This window comes from Aythya fuligula, chromosome 2 (assembly GCF_009819795.1).
Source record: "Aythya fuligula isolate bAytFul2 chromosome 2, bAytFul2.pri, whole genome shotgun sequence".
Classification (NCBI taxonomy): Eukaryota; Metazoa; Chordata; class Aves; order Anseriformes; family Anatidae; genus Aythya; species Aythya fuligula.
The window spans coordinates 158,703,633-158,723,137 of record NC_045560.1 but is presented as its reverse complement, the minus strand read 5'-3'; the positions used below and the strand labels follow the sequence as shown (position 1 = coordinate 158,723,137).

Genomic DNA, 19,505 nt, shown 5'->3' with positions numbered 1-19,505 from the left:
TCATAGACTCTTAGAATTGTAGACTATCTTGACTGTGAGATGCTATAGAGTATCCAGATCCTTGAGGCTTCATGAGTCCAAGTCCTGAGAACATACAAGGCAACATGAATGTTAAACCAGATAGAATCATTAAATGATTGAATGTTTTCAGTTGGAAGGCATGTTAATTCTATGATTCCTGTAGGCCTGTTTTAATTACTGGAGGTTCTTTATAATGCCTGCCTGGAGCCTTCTCTTCTCCAGGCTGACCAAGCCTGCCTTCTCAGCGTAGGGAAGGGAAGGTTGTCTTTGTAGGAGAGGTGCACCAGCTCTTTGACCATCTTTGTATCGCTCCTTGCAACCTGCTCTAACAGGTACAGATCTGTCTTATGCTGGGGGCCCAAGCACTCAACACAGTCTTCCAGGTGGGGTCTGACAAGAGCAGAGTAGAGAGGGAGAATGGCATCCCTCTGTTTGCTAGCAGCACTTTTATTGGTGCATCCCAGGAAATGGCTGGCTTTCTGGGCTGTTAATTTACATCGCTGGTCATATTAAGACATTTCTCCACCAGTACCCCCAAGTCATTCCGTGCAGGGCTGCTCTCAATCCACTTGCTGCTCAGGCTGTATTCATGCTGGGGATGGTCTCAACCCAAATGCAGGACCTTGCAATCAGCCTTGTTGAACTCCTTGAGGTTTGCTTGGGCCCACTTGTTAAGCCTGTCAAGGTCCTTCCAGATGGCATCCCTTTTTCCTCTAAGGTGTCGGCCACCCCACTGAGCTTGGTGCCATGCGCAAACTTGCTGAGTGCCTGCTCAATACCACCATGCATGTCAGTGACAAAGAGGTCAAATAATACTGGTCCCAGGAAAAAATCCTGAGAGAAAGCACTCCTCCCTGGTCTCTATATAAGCACTGAGCTGTTGCCCACAACTCCCTGAATGTGTTCATCCAGCCAATTATTTGTCTGCTAAGTGGTCCATCTGTCAAGCCCGTGACTATCCATTTTAAAATTAAGGATATATGTAAGAGTGCTGTCCAGATCCTTCTTGAACAGCAACAGGCTTGGGCCCAGCCAGCCTGTTGAGCCCTGCTTTATGTTGACTGAAGTTGAAGGAGTGTTGGGAGCAGAAAGAAAGAGGAGACATCGTAGGCTAGCATACACAAGAACTTTATTGTTGAAAAAGAGTGAAAAGGCGTGCAGAGTAGAAGAGACCTGTCCTGTGGTGCAAGTAGTGCAACCATCAGGCTATGTCCCATGGTACAACAGATTTTCCCAGAGCCCCAAGTTCTTCCTACACTGCAATAGAATCAGCACATGGGAGGTGCTGGGTGGGTTTGTGGCTGCGAGCACGTCATTGCAGTGGAGAGTACTGGACATGGTAGATGGTGGAAGGACAAGAAAGGAGTGAGAGAGGAGTAGGCCATCAATCAGCCATGTTTCCATGCAGCATGGACTGGCCCCCTTCCCTGCTAGAGTGTGCAGTGCCATGAGAAGTAGAGCTGTGGCTAGTGAACCAGTGCGCCATGAACAGCGCAGAGGTGCATCCTCTGTCCGAGAAGTGGCAGACAAGGTGTTGGAGGCTGCTGCCAGGGGTGTTGGCGTGGGTCCTTAGCAGGGGTAGCAGGCTCTTCTGCCAGAGAAGCAGCCCAGGCCTCCCAAGCCATAGCCTCCAAGGCCAAAGCCTCCGAAGCCGCCAGAGGAGATGGGCACTCCCTGAGCGCTGAGGTTGCTGCCCACGGCAGCTGATGCGGAGGATCCAACGGCGGTGTTCTGGGGGAAGGAGCTGAGGATGGGTCCTGGCAGGGTGACCACCACGGTGGAAGGCTGGATGGCGACGTGGGAGTCCTCGCACTGCCTGACACAGGGCTCGTTGCAGCTGTTAGCCAGCGGGGTGGGTCCACAGGGGCGGCAGAGGTTGTAGCAGGACATGTCTGTGGTGTGGAGGGTGCCTGGAAGAGAGGGTGTTGGGATGGCGGAGGGTACTGGGGGCATGAGGAGTGGTGGTGGTGGAAGGCCAGGAGAGCGGGGAAGCTTAGGATGGGACAGTGGGGAGCATGGCGGTGGGGAGGTGGAAGGGCTGTTCAGGTTGGTGGCATAAGGCGTGTGGAGAGATGGGGTCGATGGGGTGGGTAAAGGAGTGGAGCAGGGTTCAGGCTCACCTTGTTGGTCTCAGGGGAGAAGGCCTCTGGAGGAGTGTGTGAGGGTGTGAGGCACAGGGCTGGCTTTTAAGCTGGTCCTTGAGTGCCCGTGGGGCAAGAGAGCCTTTGTGTATGACAACATTTGGTGTGAGCTGCTCTTGCACGCCAATGCCCATCAAGTAATGAGCATGTTGTTCTTCCCACAACCGTCTCTTTGTATTTCATCCTGTTTGGGACATGTTGCTTGGTTCCAGTGGCACCTTCAAAGTGAGAGTATTAGAGGCCAAATGATTTCTTTTAAAGGTGCATGGCAGGGCATGTCAATGATGTGCCAAAGCCTGACTGATTGCAGTGTCATGAGTGAGGTTTTTATGTGGCGTTTATGTCGTAAGGCTCAGCCACACTGGGCTTGTGACTGTGACTAAGTCATTGCAGTGGAGAGTATTGGACCTAGAAGTCAGTGCTATGACAAGAAGGGATTAAGAGAAGACTAGGCCATACACTTGCCATTATTCCTCACATCTTTCTCTTTACTCCAAAGCCAAAACCATGTGACTTGATACTCTGCTTGATGGATTCCATTAGGCTGGCTGGGAGAGGCCCTGAGATTGACGACAGGGACAGTCATTAAGGGCCAGCTGGGGAGCCAGCATGTTACACTGTATAGCCAGGATAATATTTTTAGAATTGGTGACTGGCCTTATGGTCTCTCAAGATCTCTCTGCAAAGCCTCTCAGCTCCTGAGAGAGACAACAGCTTCTCGTTATTTACTATCATCTGCAAACTTACTGAGTACACATTTGAGCCTAAATCCAGATGATAATCAAAAGCATTGAAGAGAATTGAAGCTAAGACCATCCTGCTGGGGATGTCAGCAAATGGAGCTCCATCTCACAACAAAGCAGCAGACCTCTTGAGTACAAAACTATGACCTCACTGATGACAATGCACCTCTCACATGCTTTGGATTCATCTTTTCCCAATATTTCATGCACCTTCAGAACTATCCTTTAGTCTTTATTACTGTCACTTGTAATATGCTGCCAAGATTCTGTGAAACAAAAACATCCTAAACAACAGGAAATAAAAACGGAGTATTGTGTGAATGACACCACACCACACCTCATTACTTGCCAGGCTTTGGAATGTAAGAGCAGCTCTTGCCAAATGCTGTCATGCACAAAGGCTCTCTTGCCCTGTGGGCTCTCAAGAACCAGCATAAAAGCCAGCCCTGTGCCTCACACCCTCACACACTCCTCCAGAGGCCTTCTCCACTGTGACCAACAAGGTAAGCCTGAACCCCGCTCCACTCCTTCACCCACCCCATCGACCCCATCTCTCCACATGCCTTATGCTGCCAACCTGAGCAGCCCTTCCACCTCCCCACCACCATGCTCCCCACAAGCTCACCAAAGGCCTCCCCACTCTCTTGGCCTTCCACAACCACTACTCCTCATGCCCCAAAAACCCTGCGATATCACAACACCCTCTCTTCCAGGCACCCTCCACAACACAGACATGTCCTGCTACAACCTCTGCCGCCCCTGTGGACCCACCCCGCTGGCTAACAGCTGCAACGAGCCCTGTGTCAGGCAGTGCGAGGACTCCCACGTCGCCATCCAGCCTTCCACCGTGGTGGTCACCCTGCCAGGACCCATCCTCAGCTCCTTCCCCCAGAACACCGCCGTTGGATCCTCCGCATCAGCTGCCGTGGGCAGCAACCTCAGCGCCCAGGGAGTGCCCATCTCCTCCGGCGGCTTCGGAGGCTTTGGCCTGGGAGGCTATGGCTTGGGAGGCCTGGGCTGCTTCTCTGGCAGAAGAGCCTGCTACCCCTGCTAAGGACCCACGCCAACACCCCTGACAGCAGCCTCCAACACCGTGCCATTGACTTCTCGGTCAGAGGATGCACCTCTGCACTATTCATGGCGTACAGGCTGACCAGCCGCAGCTCATCATTCCATGGCATAACAAAGCAAGCAAGGAAGGAAGGGCCAGGCCATGCTTTCAGGAAACATGGCCAACATACCTCCTTCTTTCTTCCTCTTTCTCCTTTCCATAGCACAAACTTCCACAGATGCTACTCTCTGCTGCAATAACTTGCTCACTAGCACAGTCTGTCGCGAAACCTTCTGGGGCTGCTTCTACTACGGGGTAGGGAGACCTTGGGGCTCTGGGAAAATCTGCTCTACGCAAGGCACACAGGCTGGTGGACACCGTCCAGGCACCTCAGAATGTGCACCTTCCACTTGATGCTCCCTCGGTTTCATGTTTTCCTCAATAAAATCAGTCTGCTTCCCATATCCTCAGATGCGTCATCGTCCTTTCTTCTCCCAACGCTCTTCCAACTTCAGCCAACAAAAAGAACAAAAAGCAGGGCTCAAGTGGCCATCAGGGCCCAAGCCTCTTGGTGTTCAAGAAGCGTTTGGAGAACGCTCTTACATAGCTCCTTCTCACTACCATGGAAAGACATGATGGGCCACTCAGCAGATAAGGAATTTCCTAAATGATTACATTCCAAGTGTTGTGCTCAGCAGCTCAGTGCCCAGGTATACTCCAGGGGTGAGTGGTGTCCCTCTGGGGTCTCTACTGAGGCCAGTATTATTTAACAGAGTTGTCCCCCACATCAACACCACATATGTGATGTGTGACTACTTGTGGATTGAGATTGCACCTTTGCATTGTCACTGACCCACTGTGTCATCATCTCCACAAGCACGACTATTTCTCTCAAGGCATGAACAAGAGAAGCAAGGATGTGGGCTATTCCGCAATGTTTGGAAACATGGCCAACTTACATTCTACCATTCTCCCACTTCTTTCCTTGACTTGCACTGTCTCCTACGTGCAGTACGCTCTGCTGCTATGATGTGCTCAAAAGCCAAACACCACCAGGGATTGACTCCCTCTCCACTGCTCCCATCACAGGGCAGGAAGATCTCCTTGATCCTGGAAAATCTTCCGCACACAAGGATGAGATTTTGGTCACCCTACCGGCATCCAAGAGCCCCAGAGGCTGTTCCACTTGCTGCTTCTTCCTTTCCATGTGCTTTCCTCAATAAAGTTCTCAAGAATGCCAGCCTGAAGCTCCTCCTCTTCCCTTCTTCTTCCCATTTCTATCAGTACAAAGGCAAAGATCTAGAGATCATAGGGCTAGGTCAAAAAGGGCCACAACACCTTAAATGACATCACCCAAAACCTACAAGTGACCAAACACAAACTTCATCATGCTAAGGCTCTTCTAACCACGCCCTCTCAAAAAAATTCCCCTCATTAGCACACACTACAGCTGCTATCTTCTCTACTGTGATCCCACACAGTCACAACAAACACTATCTCAGAATGATATGGTCATGAAGGAACCTCTTGATACCGGGTAGGGCAACAGCTGTGGTTAAGAACTGTCAGCAGGCTCTCCAGGACCATGTGCAGTGGCATGCAGCCACTTTCCAGGCCACCCCACTGTTTGTTTGTGTAACCTGTACTTGTCAGCTTCTCTGCGAGTATGTCATGGGAGCAAGCATCTAAGCCTTTCTGAAAGGTAAGTTAAGCAACAGTTGTTGCTCTCCCCTTGTGCACCCAGCAGGTCACTTCAAGGTAGAGTACACCGAGCAGGCTCCACTATGATCTGCTCTTCGTAGATCCATGCTGACTACTCCCCATCTCTTTCTTATCATTCATGTGCTTCTCATGTGCTTTCCAGGAGGATTTCTTTCAGAACCTTCCCAGTGACGCATGACAGACCAACCGGTCTGCAGTTTCCAGACATTTTTGCTCCATCTCGTTGAACATAGGAGTGGAATGATTCCCTTCCAGTCTTCAGGAACCCAGTCGCCATCAACTTTCAAAGAAAGAAGAAAGTAGCCTTGTTAAAATATCAGCCAGGACTCTCAGCATTTGTGGGTGGAACCTTACAGGTCCTGTGTACTTCAGTACATCCAGTGCCAAAGCCTCCCCATCTTCCTCAGTAACATGCACTACTCACCTGAGAGACAGCCCACGAAATACTGCCTTTGGCTACTGAGTGGTAGGCCATCATATTACCCACCGTTTTGAGTTGCAGACCGCATGCCTCCAATTTCTATCTGAAATTTCCAAATCATCTTTCACAAAATCAAACACTGGGCAGAGAAATAAGTTTCCCCCTTGACACAAATCCCAAATATAATTCCCAATAACACAATGGCTCCCAGCTGGCCCTTTCTCACAATCCCACTTGTCCTCTGCCTTTCATGAATCTCAGGGCTGCTCACAGACCACACAACCCAGCCCGAGAAATCCCATCAAGTAGAGTGTCAAATCTTGTGTTCTCTGAGGAGTTCAGCTTCGGAGGAAAGGGTGGGAAGCCTATGGTGTCAGAAAACATGGCCATTGTAGGACCTACTCATCTCTCATTCCTTCTTTTCATAGTACCTGCTTCTATGCCCGATGCTCTCCATTGCAAGGACTTCCTTAGAGCGACAAAGCCAAGTGTGGCTGGGCCGCACCACATGAATGCCACAGAAAGACCTCACTCATGACACTGCACCTCAGGCAGCCTTCAGACACCTCACCTACCTGCCCTCCCATGCACCTTTCTCAGAAATGCTCCAGCCTCTAATTATCAAACTTTGAAGGTGCCGTCAGGACCCAACACCATGTCCTCAACAGGAGAAAAAGAAAAGGTCAAGTTGTGGGAAGGACACCACACCCCACCTCATTACTTGCCAGGCTTTGGCATGTAAGAGGAGCTCACGCCAAATGTTGTCATGCACAGAGGCTCTCTTGCCCTGCGGGCACTCAAGAATCAGCATAAAAGCCGGCCCCGTGCCTCACACCTTCACAATCTCCTTCCAACACCTTCTCCCCTGCGACCAACAAGGTGAGCCTGAACCCTGATCCCTTCCTTCCCCTGCCCCACTAGGCCCATCTCTCCACATGCCCTCTGACCCCAGCATCAGCAGCCATTCCACCTCCCCACCACCATGCTCCCCACAAACCCAGGCCTTCCAATTCCCTTGGCCTCCCTCACCACCATTCCACACACCTCTAATACCCTCCACCTTCCCAACACCCTCTCTTCCAGGGACCCTCCACAACACAGACATGTCCTGCTACAACCTCTGCAACCCCTGCGGACCCACCCCGCTGGCTAACAGCTGCAATGAGCCCTGTGTCAGGCAGTGCGAGGACTCCCACGTCGCCATCCAGCCTTCCACTGTGGTGGTCACCCTGCCAGGACCCATCCTCAGCTCCTTCCCCCAGAACACCGCCGTTGGATCCTCCGCATCAGCTGCCGTGGGCAGCAACCTCAGCGCCCAGGGAGTGCCCATCTCCTCCGGCGGCTTCGGAGGCTTTGGCCTGGGAGGCTATGGCTTGGGAGGCCTGGGCTGCTTCTCTGGCAGAAGAGCCTGCTACCCCTGCTAAGGACCCACGCCAACACCCCTGACAGCAACTAACAATGCCCTGCAACCACCTTCGTGGACTGAGGATGCTCTGATCTCCGGGGTCTGGGAATACCTTCCACACAAAATGCGTAGCTGCTGATGGTCACTCTTCTTGCATCTCTGACCAGGGCCCTGCTGCTTGTGCTCCTTCCTTTTCATGAGTCTTCCTCAATAAAGTTCTAATGCATGCCAGCCTGACACTCCTCCTTTCTTCACATAATGCTCTTCATTCAAAGGGACCTGGACGGGCTGGAGAAGCAGGCCCATGTGAACCACATGAGGTTCCACAAGTCGAAGTGCAAGGTGCTGCACCTGGGTCAGGGCTATCCTAGACAGGAGTATTGACTTGGAGAAGAACTCATTGAGAGCAGCCTTGCAGAGAAGGACTTGGGTTGTTCTGCTGGATGAAAGGCTCTACAGGATCCAGCAATGAACGCCTGCAGCCCACAAGGCCAACTGCATGCTCTGCTGCATCAACAGAGGACTGGCCAGCATAGTGACGGAGTTGATTGTCCCCTTCTTCTCTGCCATTGTGAGGCCCCAGGAATGCTTGGCTCAAGACATTGGTAGGGCAGGTCAAAAAATGCCACAAGACCTCCCCTAGTGTATTGTGTTTACTTGGCAAGGTTTTGGTAGTAGGTACTGCAGGGATGGCCTCTCTGAGGAGAATCCAGCAGTTATCCCACATTTGAACAGGGACTCTTTCAGCAAGCTACAAAGGGGCCTGCCGCTGCCCAAGCACAAAAGGTCATCAGGGCAGGTCAGAAAGGGCCACAACACCTTAAATGACATCACCCAAGACCTAGAAGTGACCAAACACAGGCTTCATCCTGCTAAGGCTCTTCTAACCACACCCTCTCAAAAAAATTCCCCTCATTAGCACACACTACCACTGTTTTCTTCTGTTCTATAATCCTACACCGTCACAACAAACACTATCTCAGAATGATATAGTCAGGAAGGACATCTTGACAACGGGTAGGGCAACAGCTGTGGTCAAGAACGGTCAGCAAGCTGTCCAGGACCATGTGCAGTGGCATGCTGCCTCTTTTCAGACCACCCCACTGTTTGTTTGTGTAACCTGTACTTGTCAGCTTCTCTGCAAGCGTGTCATGGGAGCAAGCATCAAAGTCTTTCCTAAAGGTAAAGTAAGCAACAGCTGTTGCTCTCCCCTTGTGTACCCAGCAGGTCACTTCAATGTAGAAGACACTGAGAAGGCTCCAGTATAATCTGCTCCTCATAGATCCATGCTGACTACTCCCCAGCTCTTTCTTATCATTCGTGTGCTTGTGGTGTGCTTTCCAGGAGGATTACTTTCAGAACCTTCACAGTGACGCATGACAGACCGAACAGCCTGCAGAGTCCCAGGCCTTCCTTCTCCTGCTTGTTGAACATAGGAGTCGGGTGAGTTTCATTGAGTTTCCAGGTCCTGTCCCAGTTGCCATAACCTTTCAAAGATAATTGAAAATGGCCTTGCACAGACATCAGCCAGAACCCTCACCTTCCTTGGGTGCAGCCTATCAGATCCTGATTACTTCTGCATATCCAGATGCACAACCTACCCATCTGCCTCTGCAAGAAGCTCTGCTCACCTGAGAGACAGCCTGCAAAACACTCACCTCAGCTGCCCTCAGGCAGGCCTTGCCATCATTCCTCCCTTTGCAATGCAAACACCAGCGCAAGGTCTAGTAATCTAGATGCCTCCAGCTCCCCTCTGAAATATCCAAATCCTCTTTCTGACCATCAAACATGGGGCAGAAAAATAGCTGTCACCTTGACACTCACCCTAAAGAAGACCCCCAACACCTGGGTCCCCAGCTAGCCCTTCCCCACAGTTCCACTCCCTCAGCCCCTCATGAGTCTCAAGCTATCTTGCTTGCATCCCCAATCAACCCAAGGGGCCCCTATCAAGCAGTGTGTTGGGCCAAAGCCTAGCCTGGGAACATGCTGGCATCAGCAAAGGGAAGTGCTACGGAGTGGCCAAAGCAAGTCTTTGAGAAGAATGGCAGGACTGCTGACATCAAAGGGCTTGCGAGCTCAGTACCAGGCCGCAGGGGACAACAGCCTGCTCTCACAAACAGCCTTCTCCTGCCTGCTTGGGCAGCCACCCGCAGGGATGGCCCCAGGTTTGCACAAGACAAAGCAGGCAGCTTCCTTTCTCCCGCCTACAACCTTCCAAGCACCACAGCCACCAAGTCACTGATACAGTACACCCAACAGGAAAGACAAGGGTAAAGACTGGCTTAGCGAGTTGTTAGAAAGGCAGGGAGGCAGCAAATGCGATGGAATCACGGAATCACAGAATAGACCAAGTTGTGAGGGACCCACAAGGAACATTGTGTCCAACTCGTGGCTCCACACAGGACTACCCAAAAATCAAACCGCATTTCTGAGAGTGTTGTGCTGCAGCAGGCTTGGTGCTGTGATGGCTTCCACAGGAGCCTGTTCCAGTGCCCAGCCACTCTCTCGGGAAATAGCCTTTCCCTAATATCCAAGCTGAACCTGCCCTGACACAGCTTCTTCAGGCTGTTCCCTCAGGCCCCACTGCTGCTCACCAGACAGAAGAGATCAGCGCCTGTCCCTCTGCTCCCTTCGTGGTGAAGCTGTAAGCTCTGGTGAGGTCTCCTCTTCTCTGGGCTCAACAAAACAAGGGACTGCAGCCACTCCTCATACATCCTGCCCTCTAAACCTTTCACCATCTCTGTACTTCTCCTTTTGACAATGTCTAAGAGTTTTGTGTTGTTAGATTGTGGTGACCAATTCTGTACACAGCACTTGAGGGAAGGCCACACCAGTGCGCAGTAGAGTGGGACAATCACTTCCTTTGACCAGCTAGCAATGCTGTGCTTGATGTAACCCAGGAAACGGGGGAACTTTGGCTGCCAGGGCACCCAGTTGACTCTCAGTCCACTTGCTGTCAACCAGAACTCCCATGCCCTTTCAGGCGGGGCTGCTCTCCTGCCTCTCCTCCCGCAGTCTGGACATAGATCCAGGGTTGCCCTGTCTCAGATGGGGAATTCGCCAGTTGCCCTTGTTAAATTTCATGCTGTTGCTCATAGCCCGGCCCTCTAATTTCTCAGCATCTATGTGCGAGGCTTCTCTACTCAAAATGGAGACCTCGGGAACCCCCACAGTGACTCCCTGCCAGGCACAGGTAACCCCATTTACAACTACACTTTGAGTCTGACCTATCAGCCAACTGCTCAACCATCACATTAGATATTAGACTAGCTGTGTGCTTGACATTTTTGTCTGGAAGGATATTCTGAGGAACTTAATCAAATCTCTGCTGAACTCCTAAGAGATTACAACAAACGGTGGCTACACATTATAAATGAGAGGGGTAAGATCATCATAAATAAGTGTGCCAGTGTCTCATGCCCAGCAATTCTGTGAAGCCCAGACCAGCCAGCAGTATGGCGATGCCAGCAAATAGGGCCCCCTCCTCGCAACAATGCAGCTGCAAACCGCACCACATGAGTGACATGCCATGACCTCATTTCATGACACCCCACCTCTCCCATGCTTTGGCGACATTTGCGTACTGCCCTCACTATCACTCTCAATGCAAATCCTCCCAAAGAGCCATCCTTACTTAAAAGCTGTTGCGAAGGCCAAATAGACATGTCCTCAACAGGAGGAAATGAAAAAGGTGCGTTGTGGGAAGGACAACACACCCCACTTGTCACACTTTGGCATGTAAGAGCAGCTCACGCCGAATGCCGTCATGCACAAAGGGTTTCTTGTCCCGCGGGCACTCAGGGACCAGCATAAAAGACGGCCCTTCACCTCACACTCTCACACACTCCTCCAGACGCCTTCTCCCCTGCACCCAACAAGGTGAGCCTGAACCCCGACCCCCTCCTTCCCCACTCCACTAGCCTCATCTCCCTATCTCTCCAGACGCCCTCTGCCCTGAGCCTCAAAAACCCTTCCACCTCCCCACCACCATGCTCCTCATGACCCCAGGCCTCTCCACTCCCTTGCCCCCCCCCAGCACAGCTCTTCATGCCACCAACACCCTCTGCCTTCCCAACACCCTCTCTTCCAGGCACCCTCCACAACACAGACATGTCCTGCTACGACATCTGCCGTCCCTGCGGACCCACCCCGCTGGCTAACAGCTGCAATGAGCCCTGTGTCAGGCAGTGCGAGGACTCCCACGTCGTCATCCAGCCTCCTACCGTGCTGGTCACCCTGCCAGGACCCATCCTCAGCTCCTTCCCCCAGAACACCGCCGTTGGATCTTCCGCATCAGCTGCCGTGGGCAGCAACCTCAGCACCCAGGGAGTGCCCATCTCCTCCGGCGGCTTCGGAGGCTTTGGCCTTGGAGGTCTGGGCTGCATCTCTGGTGGAAGAGCCTGCTACCCCTGCTAAGGACCCACGCCAACACCCCTGACAGCAGCTAACAATGCCCTGCAACCAACTTCATGGATTGAGGATGCTCTGATCTCTGGGGTCTGGGAATACCTTCCACACAAATTGCATAGCTTCTGATGGTCACTTTGCTTGCACCTCTGACCAGGGCCCTGCTGCTTCTGCTCCTTCCTTTTCATGAGTCTTCCTCAATAAAGTTCTAATGCATGCCAGCCTGACACTCCTCCTTTCTCCACCCAACACTCTCCACTGAAAGGGTCCTGGACAGGCTGGAGAAGTGGGCCCATATGAACTGCATGAGGTTGAACAATTCTAAGTGTAGCGTGCTGCACCTGGGTCAGGGCAATCCCAGACAGGAGTACAGACTGGGAGAAGAAGTCATGGAGAGCAGCCCTGCAGAGAAGGACTTGGGGGTTCTGGTGGACCAAGGGCTTGACAACACCCAGCGTTGCCCTCCCAGAAGGCCCACTGCATCCTGGGCTGCATCAACAGAGGTGTGACCTACAGGTTGAGGGAGGTGATTGTTCCCCTTTGCCCTCATGAAGCCCCACATGGAGTACTACCTAAAGCTTTATGTCCCACAGCACAAGATGATGTGTACCTGTTAGAGCGAGTCCAGCGGATGGCTCCAAAGATGATCAGAAGGCTAGAGCACCTCTCCTATGAAGAAACGTTGAGAAAGTTGGTGATGTTTATAAATATGTAAAGGACAAGTGTCAGGAGGATGGAGCCAGGCTCTTCTAGGTGACACACAGTGATAGGACAAGGGTTAATGGGTGTAAGCTAGAACACAGGAAGTCCTGCTTAAATATTAGGCAAATCTTTTTTTTATGTTGAGGTTTAGAGAACACTGGAACAGGCTGCCCAGGGGGGTTGTGGAGTCTCCTTCTCTGGAGACTTTCAGTACCCACCTGGACACATTCCCTTTTGACATGATTTAGGTGTTCCTGCTCCGGCAGAGGGGTTGGACTAGATGAGCTTTCAAGGTCCCTTCCAATCCTTAATGTTATGTAATTCTGTGATTCTGTGATGTTCAGCCCAGAGAAGAGAAGGCTCTGGGGAGACTTCCTTGAGACCTTTCCATATTTAAAGGAGTCTTTTAAAAAAGATGGAGGACTCTTTACTCATGTAGAAAATGATAGGACAAGGGGGAACAGTCTTCAGCTAAAAGATGACAGATTTAGACTAGAAATTCGGAGGAAATTCTTCACTGTGAGGGTGGTGAGGCATTGGAACAGGTTGCCAAGAAAAGCTGTGGATGCACCATCCCTAGAGGTGTTAAAGACCAGTTTGGATGGGGTCTTGGCTAACCTGATCTGGTGGGTGACATCCCTTCCTATGGCAGGGGGCTGGAGTTTGATGATTCTTAAGGTCTTTAAGGGATCCTTAAGGTCCCTTTCAAGGTGAGCCGTTCTATGATTCTATGATGATTCCCACTTCACCCTGTACAAATGCAGTGGAGATGAGGTAGCAGCCCATGGAGAGCCCCTGCACGAGCAGGCCCCCAGGACAGAGCTGCAGCCTGTGGAGAGGAGCCCACGCAGGAGCAGGGAGTCTGGGGGGAGCTGCCACCTGTGGGGGGCCTGTGCTGGAGCAGTTTGCTCCTGATATAGGGCCCCCGTGTTATGGACCTGTATGGGAGCGGTTCTTGAAGAGCTGCTGCCTGTGGGAAGCCCACATGGGCTCAGTTTGGGAAGGACAGCATCCCGTGGGAGTGACGCTACGTGGAGCAGGAGCAGAGAGTGACTGTGAAGGTGCGGTGGACATGAAGCAACAGGGACCTACTGCAGCACACACTCCCCGTTCCCCTGTGCTACTCAGGGGGAGGAGTCATTGGTCCCAGCCAACTTGGTTTAATGAGGTGTAGGTCCTGTTTAACAAATTTGATTTTGTTTTTTGATAAGATCACTTGTTTATTCGATCAAGGGAAACCAGCTGATGTGATCTTTTTGGATTTCAGTAAAGATTTTGACAGTTTCCCATAGGATCCTAGTGGACAAAATGTCCAGCATATAGCTAGATACAAAAATAATATGATGCGCGAACAATTGGCTAATGGGTAGGGCTCAAAGGGTTATGGTAAATGGGGCCACATGAAGCTGGCAGCCAGTCATCAGTGGGGTCCCCTAGGGCTCCATTTTAGGGCCAGTTCATTTCAATGTTGTTTTAAACTATTAGGAATTAGGATTAGAAGGTGTTTTGAGCAAATTTGGCAATGATAATAAACTTGGAGGAGTTGTGGACTCTGCTGAGAGTGGAAAGGCCTTGCAGAAAGATCTGGACTGACTGGACAGCTGGGCAATCACCAACTGCGTGAAGTTTAACAAGCACAAGTGCCAGGTCCCGCACCTGGGAAGGGGCAACCCTGCCTATATGCACAGACTGGGTGACGAGACGCTGGAGAGCAGCCCCGCAGAGAGGGATCTGGGGGTTTTGGTTGATAGCAAGTTGAAGATGAGCTAGCAATGTGCCCTAGCAGCCAGGAGGGCCAAATGTATCTTGGGGTGCATCAAGCACGACATTTCTAGTCGGTCAAGGGAAGGGATTGTCCGGCTCTGCTCTGCGCTGTGCAGCCTCACCTTAAGTACTGTGTGCAGTTCTGGGCACCACAGTACAAAAAGTATGTGAAACATCAGCCAGGATGCTCAGTGTTTGCAGGTGCAGCCCTTCAGGTCCCAAGAACTCCTGCATAACCAGCCACACATTCTTCCCAGCATCCTCATCAACAAGCTCCAGTGAGACAGCCTACAAAACACTCACCTCGGCAGATCAGGGAGTGGCATTGCAAATCCCCCACTCCTTGGAATGCAGCCATCACCACTGCGGCCTCAGGTCCACAACCACAAGCAGCATGCACACCTCCAGCTCCCCTCTGAAAGGTCCACATCGTCTGTCTCAACATCAAACACCATGCACAGGAGTAGGATTCCCCCTTTAGCTCACCCCAGAGAACTCCCATGAACCATGGGGCCAAACCTTGTGGACAGTTCCACATGTCTGTCTTCTACCTCTAATGAGGGACAGCCTCTCTCCTGTGAGCCTCTACCATGCCTCACCAGACAGCCCAAGGGACTCCCATCAAACCGCAGGATGCCAAAGCCCTGGCTGTCAACATGCTGGCCCCAGAAAATGGAGCATTATTGAGGTGCCAATGCAACCCTTTGGGAAGCATGGCAGGACTCCCAGCGCACTTAGTCTTGTCACCCCTGAGACAGGCCCAAGACTACAACACCCTGCTATGCAAACACCCGTCCTCTGCCTCCTCAGACTGCAGTCCCAGGGACAAGACAGGGAACCCGCTTGCTCCCACATACAGCCTCTACGTGCAAGATGGCCACCAAGACACCAATGTAGCACACCCAACAGGGAAAAACAAGGGCTAAACGTAGGCTGGTGGGTTGGGATGAAGGCATGGAGGAAGTGAATGTGATGCAATTGGAAGAGCATCATACCTGGCACAATTGGGAAATCCAGACCAGCCTGCTGAGGAAGCCAACAGCAAAGGCCCCCTCCTCACAACAAAGCCAACAACCAAACCTCAGGAGTGCCAAACCATGATGTCACTGATGACAATGAACCTCTCACATGCTTTAGATGCATCTTCTATTCGCTCTTTCATGCACCTTCAAGAACTATCCTTTGTTCTTTAATACGCTCACTTGAAATGTACTGCCAAGTTAAAAAGACACATCCTCAAAGGAGAAAATGAAAAGGGAGCATTGTGGGAATGACAACACAGCCTACCTCATTACTTGCCAGGCTTTGGCATGCAAGGGCAGGTCATGCCATATGCTGTCATGTGCAAAGGCTCTTTTGCCCTGCAGGCACTCGGGGACCAGCATAAAAGCCAGCTCTGCTCCTCGCACTCTCACACACTCCTCCCAACGCCTTCTCCACTGCAACCAACAAGGTGAGCCTGAACCCCGGTCCCCTCTCTCACCCACCCCACCAGGCCTATCTCTCCACACGCCCTCTGACCCCAGCCTCAGCAGCCAGTCCACCTCCCCTCTGTCAGGCTCCCCACAGCCCCACTCTTGGCCTTCCCACTCCCTTGGCCTCCCCCAGCAGTGCTCCACACATCCCCAGCACCCTCTGAATTCGCAACACCCTCTCTTCCAGGCACCCTCCACACCACAGACATGTCCTGCTACAACCTCTGCAACCCCTGCGGACCCACCCCGCTGGCTAACAGCTGCAACGAGCCCTGTGTCAGGCAGTGCGAGGACTCCCACGTCGCCATCCAGCCTTCCACCGTGGTGGTCACCCTGCCAGGACCCATCCTCAGCTCCTTCCCCCAGAACACCGCCGTTGGATCCTCCGCATCAGCTGCCGTGGGCAGCAACCTCAGCGCCCAGGGAGTGCCCATCTCCTCTGGTGGCTTCGGAGGCTTTGGCCTTGGAGGCTATGGCTTGGGAGGCCTGGGCTGCTTCTCTGGCAGAAGAGCCTGCTACCCCTGCTAAGGACCCACGCCAACACCCCTGACCGCAGCTAACAATGCCCTGCAGCCAATTTCATGGACTGAGGATGCTCTGATCTCTGGGGTCTGGGAGTACCTTCCACACAAAATGCATAGCTGTTGATGGTCACTGTGCCTGCACCTCTGACCAGGGCCCTGCTGCTTGTGCTCCTTCCTTTTCATGAGTCTTCCTCAATAAAGTTCTAATGCATGCCAGACTGTCACTTCTCCTTTCTTCACACAACGCTCTCCAGTCAAAGTGACCCGGACAGGCTAGAGAAGTGGGCCCATGTGAACCACATGAGGTTCAACAAGTCAAAGTGCAAGGTGCTCCAACTGGGTTGGGGCAATCCCAGATACGAGTACAGACTGGGAGAAGAACTCATTGAGAGCAGCCCTGCAGAGAAGGACTTGGGTTGTTCTGGGGGACCAAAGGCTCAACAGGACCCAGCAGTGCACACCTGCAGCCCAGAAGGCCAACTGCATCCTGTGCTGCATCAACAGAGGTGTGACCTGCAGGTCGAGTGAGTTGATTGTCCCGCTCTACTCTGCCTTTGTGTACTATGTCTGGCTGGGATGTTAACTTTCCCTGCAGCAACCCATACAGTGCTGTGCTCTGCACTTGTAGCTAGAACAGCAGAGTTATCACACCAGTGCTGTGTCAACTTACCCTGCAGCAGCCCATACAGTGCTGTGCTCTGCACTTGTAGCTAGAACAGCAGTGTTATCACACCAGTGCTGTGTCTATGGTGGAGCAGTGCTGGCACATCAGGACTCTCTCTAACCCTCCTAGGGGGTGGGCAAAAAAGTGAGAAGAGAAACATCACCAGGGCAGCTGACTTAAACCAGACAAAGGGATATTCCATACCATATGATGTCACACTCAACAATAAAAGGTGGAAACAGAAGAGGGGAGGGCTGGGTTCTCATTGTGAAAATGTCGATCCTCCTACTGAAAATAGGCTACGTACTTTGAGGCCCTGCTTCAAGGATGTGGTCAAGCATCGCTCATCTGTGGGAAGTAGAGAGTAATTTATTTCCTCTACACTTCCACATAACCTTTATTTGTTGTTTGTTTTTGTTTGTTTGCTTGTTTTTCCTTTTTTCCCTTCCCCCCTTTTCACCTTTCATTTTTTTCCCTTTAGTTAAATTGTTTAGTTAATACTAATATTTCCTTAATATTTATTATTATTATTTTTCCCTTTAATTAAATTATCTTTATCTCAACCCGTAAGTTGTTCTTTATTTTACCTCTTCCCCTCCTCATCTAAGGAAGGGGAGTGAGATAGCAGTTGTGGTGTTTAGCTGCCTAGCAGGGTAAAACTAGCACACCTTGTGAGGCCCCACGTAGAGTACTGCTTTCAGGTTTTGGGCCCCCAGCACAAGAAAGATGTGTACCTGTTATACTTAGTGCAGTGGAAGGCTTCAAAGAAAATCAGAGGGCTGGAGCATGTCTCCTATGAAGCAAGGCTCATAGATCCTGGGTTGTTCAGCCCGGAGAAGAAAAGGCTCCAGGGAGACTTCCTTGAGACATTTCAGTACTTGAAGGGGGTTTCTAAAAAAGATGGAGAAGGATTCTTTACTCATGTAGATAATAATAGGACAAGGGGGAATGGTTTTCAATGAAATGAGGATAGAGTTTGATTAGATATTAGGAGTAAATTCTTTACTGTGAGGGTGGTGAGGTACTGGAACAGGTTGCCAAAAGAAGCTATGAATGCCCCATTGGAGGGACCCAACTTGGAGCAGGGGCAGAGAGGGACCACGAAGGAGCGGCGGACATGAAGCAACAAGGACTGACTGCAGCCCACCTTTCATGTTGCCCTATGCCACTCGAGGGGAGGAGATGGAATAGGGTGGGCAGAGGTAGATATCTTTACTTTGTTTATGTTTTGTTTCTTTCTCATTGCTCTAGCTTATTAGGAATGAATAATAAGTTTTATTAATCTCCCAGTGCTGAGCCTGTTTTGCCTGTGACTATTGTTGTTTTGTGATCTCCCTGTCCTTATCTCAACCCTTGAGCCCTTTTCATTATATTTTCTCCAACCTTTCCATTTGAGGAGGGGGAGTGAGAGAACAGTTGTGGGCAGAGCTCAGCTGTCCAGATGAGTAAAACCACCACACCTGGCAAGGATGTCACCAACATCACCACAAGTGGGCACCACCTGGGCTTCCAGCGCATCACCCAAGACCTACACCCAAGACCCCCCTATTGGGGGAGGTCCCATTAGACTGGCAGCTAGCAAATGTGACGCCCATCTACAAGACAGGCTGGAGGGTAGAACCGGGGAACTATAGACCAGTCAGTTTGACCTCAGTGCCAGGGAAGCTCATGGAGGCACTTACATCACGAGGCACTTACAGGGCAACCAAGTGATCAGGCCCAGTCAGCATGGGTTTATGAAAGGCAGGTCCTGCTTGACGAACCTGATCTCCTTCTATGACAAAGTGACGCGCTTGGTGGATGAGGGAAAGGCTGCAGATGTCATCTACCTTGACTTCTGCAAGGCTTTTGACACCATTTCCCACAACATTCTTCTCAAGAAACTGGCTGCTTGTGGCTTGGACTGGTGTACGCTTCGTTGAGTTAAAAACTGGCTGGATAGCCGGGCCCAAAGAGTCAAATGAATGGAGTCAAATCCAGCTGGAGGCTGGTCACTAGTGGTGTCCCCTAGGGCTTGGTATTGGGGCCGGTCCTCTTTAATACCTTTATCGATGATCTGGATGAGGGTGGTGAGTGCATCCTCAGTAAGTTCGCAGATGACACCAAGTTAGGTGCGTGTGTTGATCTGCTTGAGGGTAGGAAGGCTCTGCAGGAGAATCTGGATAGGCTGGACCGATGGGCTGAGGTCAACTGCATGAGGTTCAACAAGGCCAAGTGCCTGGTCCTGCACCTGGGGCGCAATAACCCCAAGCAGAGCTACAGGCTGGGACATGAGTGGTAGGACAGCTGCCAGGCAGAGAAGGACCTGGGAGTATTGGTTGATAGTCGGCTGAATATGAGCCAGCAGTGTGCTCAGGTGGCCAAGAAGGCCAACAGCGTCCTGGCTTGTATAAGAAGCAGTGTGGCCAGCAGGTCTAGGGAAGTGTTTGTCCCCCTGTACTCGGCTCTGGTGAGGCCGCAACTTG

General features: G+C 51.6%; 5 protein-coding genes across 5 annotated transcripts; 4 read left to right on the top strand and 1 right to left on the bottom strand.

Annotated features, from left to right (window-relative positions):
* Positions 1 to 1,590: 1,590 nt before the first annotated feature.
* On the bottom strand, positions 1,591 to 2,262 carry LOC116485681 (feather beta keratin-like). The gene is made up of 2 exons (XM_032181172.1): positions 2,156 to 2,262; positions 1,591 to 1,936 (listed from the first exon to the last, which is right to left on the bottom strand). The coding sequence occupies exons 1-2, from the start codon at positions 2,260 to 2,262 to the stop codon at positions 1,591 to 1,593; spliced, it is 453 nt and encodes a 150-aa protein (XP_032037063.1).
* A 1,376-nt stretch (positions 2,263 to 3,638) lies between these two features.
* Positions 3,639 to 3,959, top strand: LOC116486735 (feather beta keratin-like). Its single transcript, XM_032183183.1, has one exon. The coding sequence runs from the start codon at positions 3,639 to 3,641 to the stop codon at positions 3,957 to 3,959; it is 321 nt and encodes a 106-aa protein (XP_032039074.1).
* A 3,243-nt stretch (positions 3,960 to 7,202) lies between these two features.
* Positions 7,203 to 7,523, top strand: LOC116486853 (feather beta keratin-like). Its single transcript, XM_032183359.1, has one exon. It carries the CDS (start codon positions 7,203 to 7,205, stop codon positions 7,521 to 7,523), a length of 321 nt encoding a protein of 106 aa, XP_032039250.1.
* Positions 7,524 to 11,614: 4,091 nt separating this feature from the next.
* On the top strand, positions 11,615 to 11,920 carry LOC116485680 (feather keratin 1-like). The gene has a single exon (XM_032181170.1). The coding sequence runs from the start codon at positions 11,615 to 11,617 to the stop codon at positions 11,918 to 11,920; it is 306 nt and encodes a 101-aa protein (XP_032037061.1).
* Positions 11,921 to 16,059: 4,139 nt separating this feature from the next.
* Positions 16,060 to 16,380, top strand: LOC116486794 (feather beta keratin-like). The gene has a single exon (XM_032183273.1). The coding sequence runs from the start codon at positions 16,060 to 16,062 to the stop codon at positions 16,378 to 16,380; it is 321 nt and encodes a 106-aa protein (XP_032039164.1).
* The last annotated feature ends 3,125 nt before the right edge of the window (positions 16,381 to 19,505 follow it).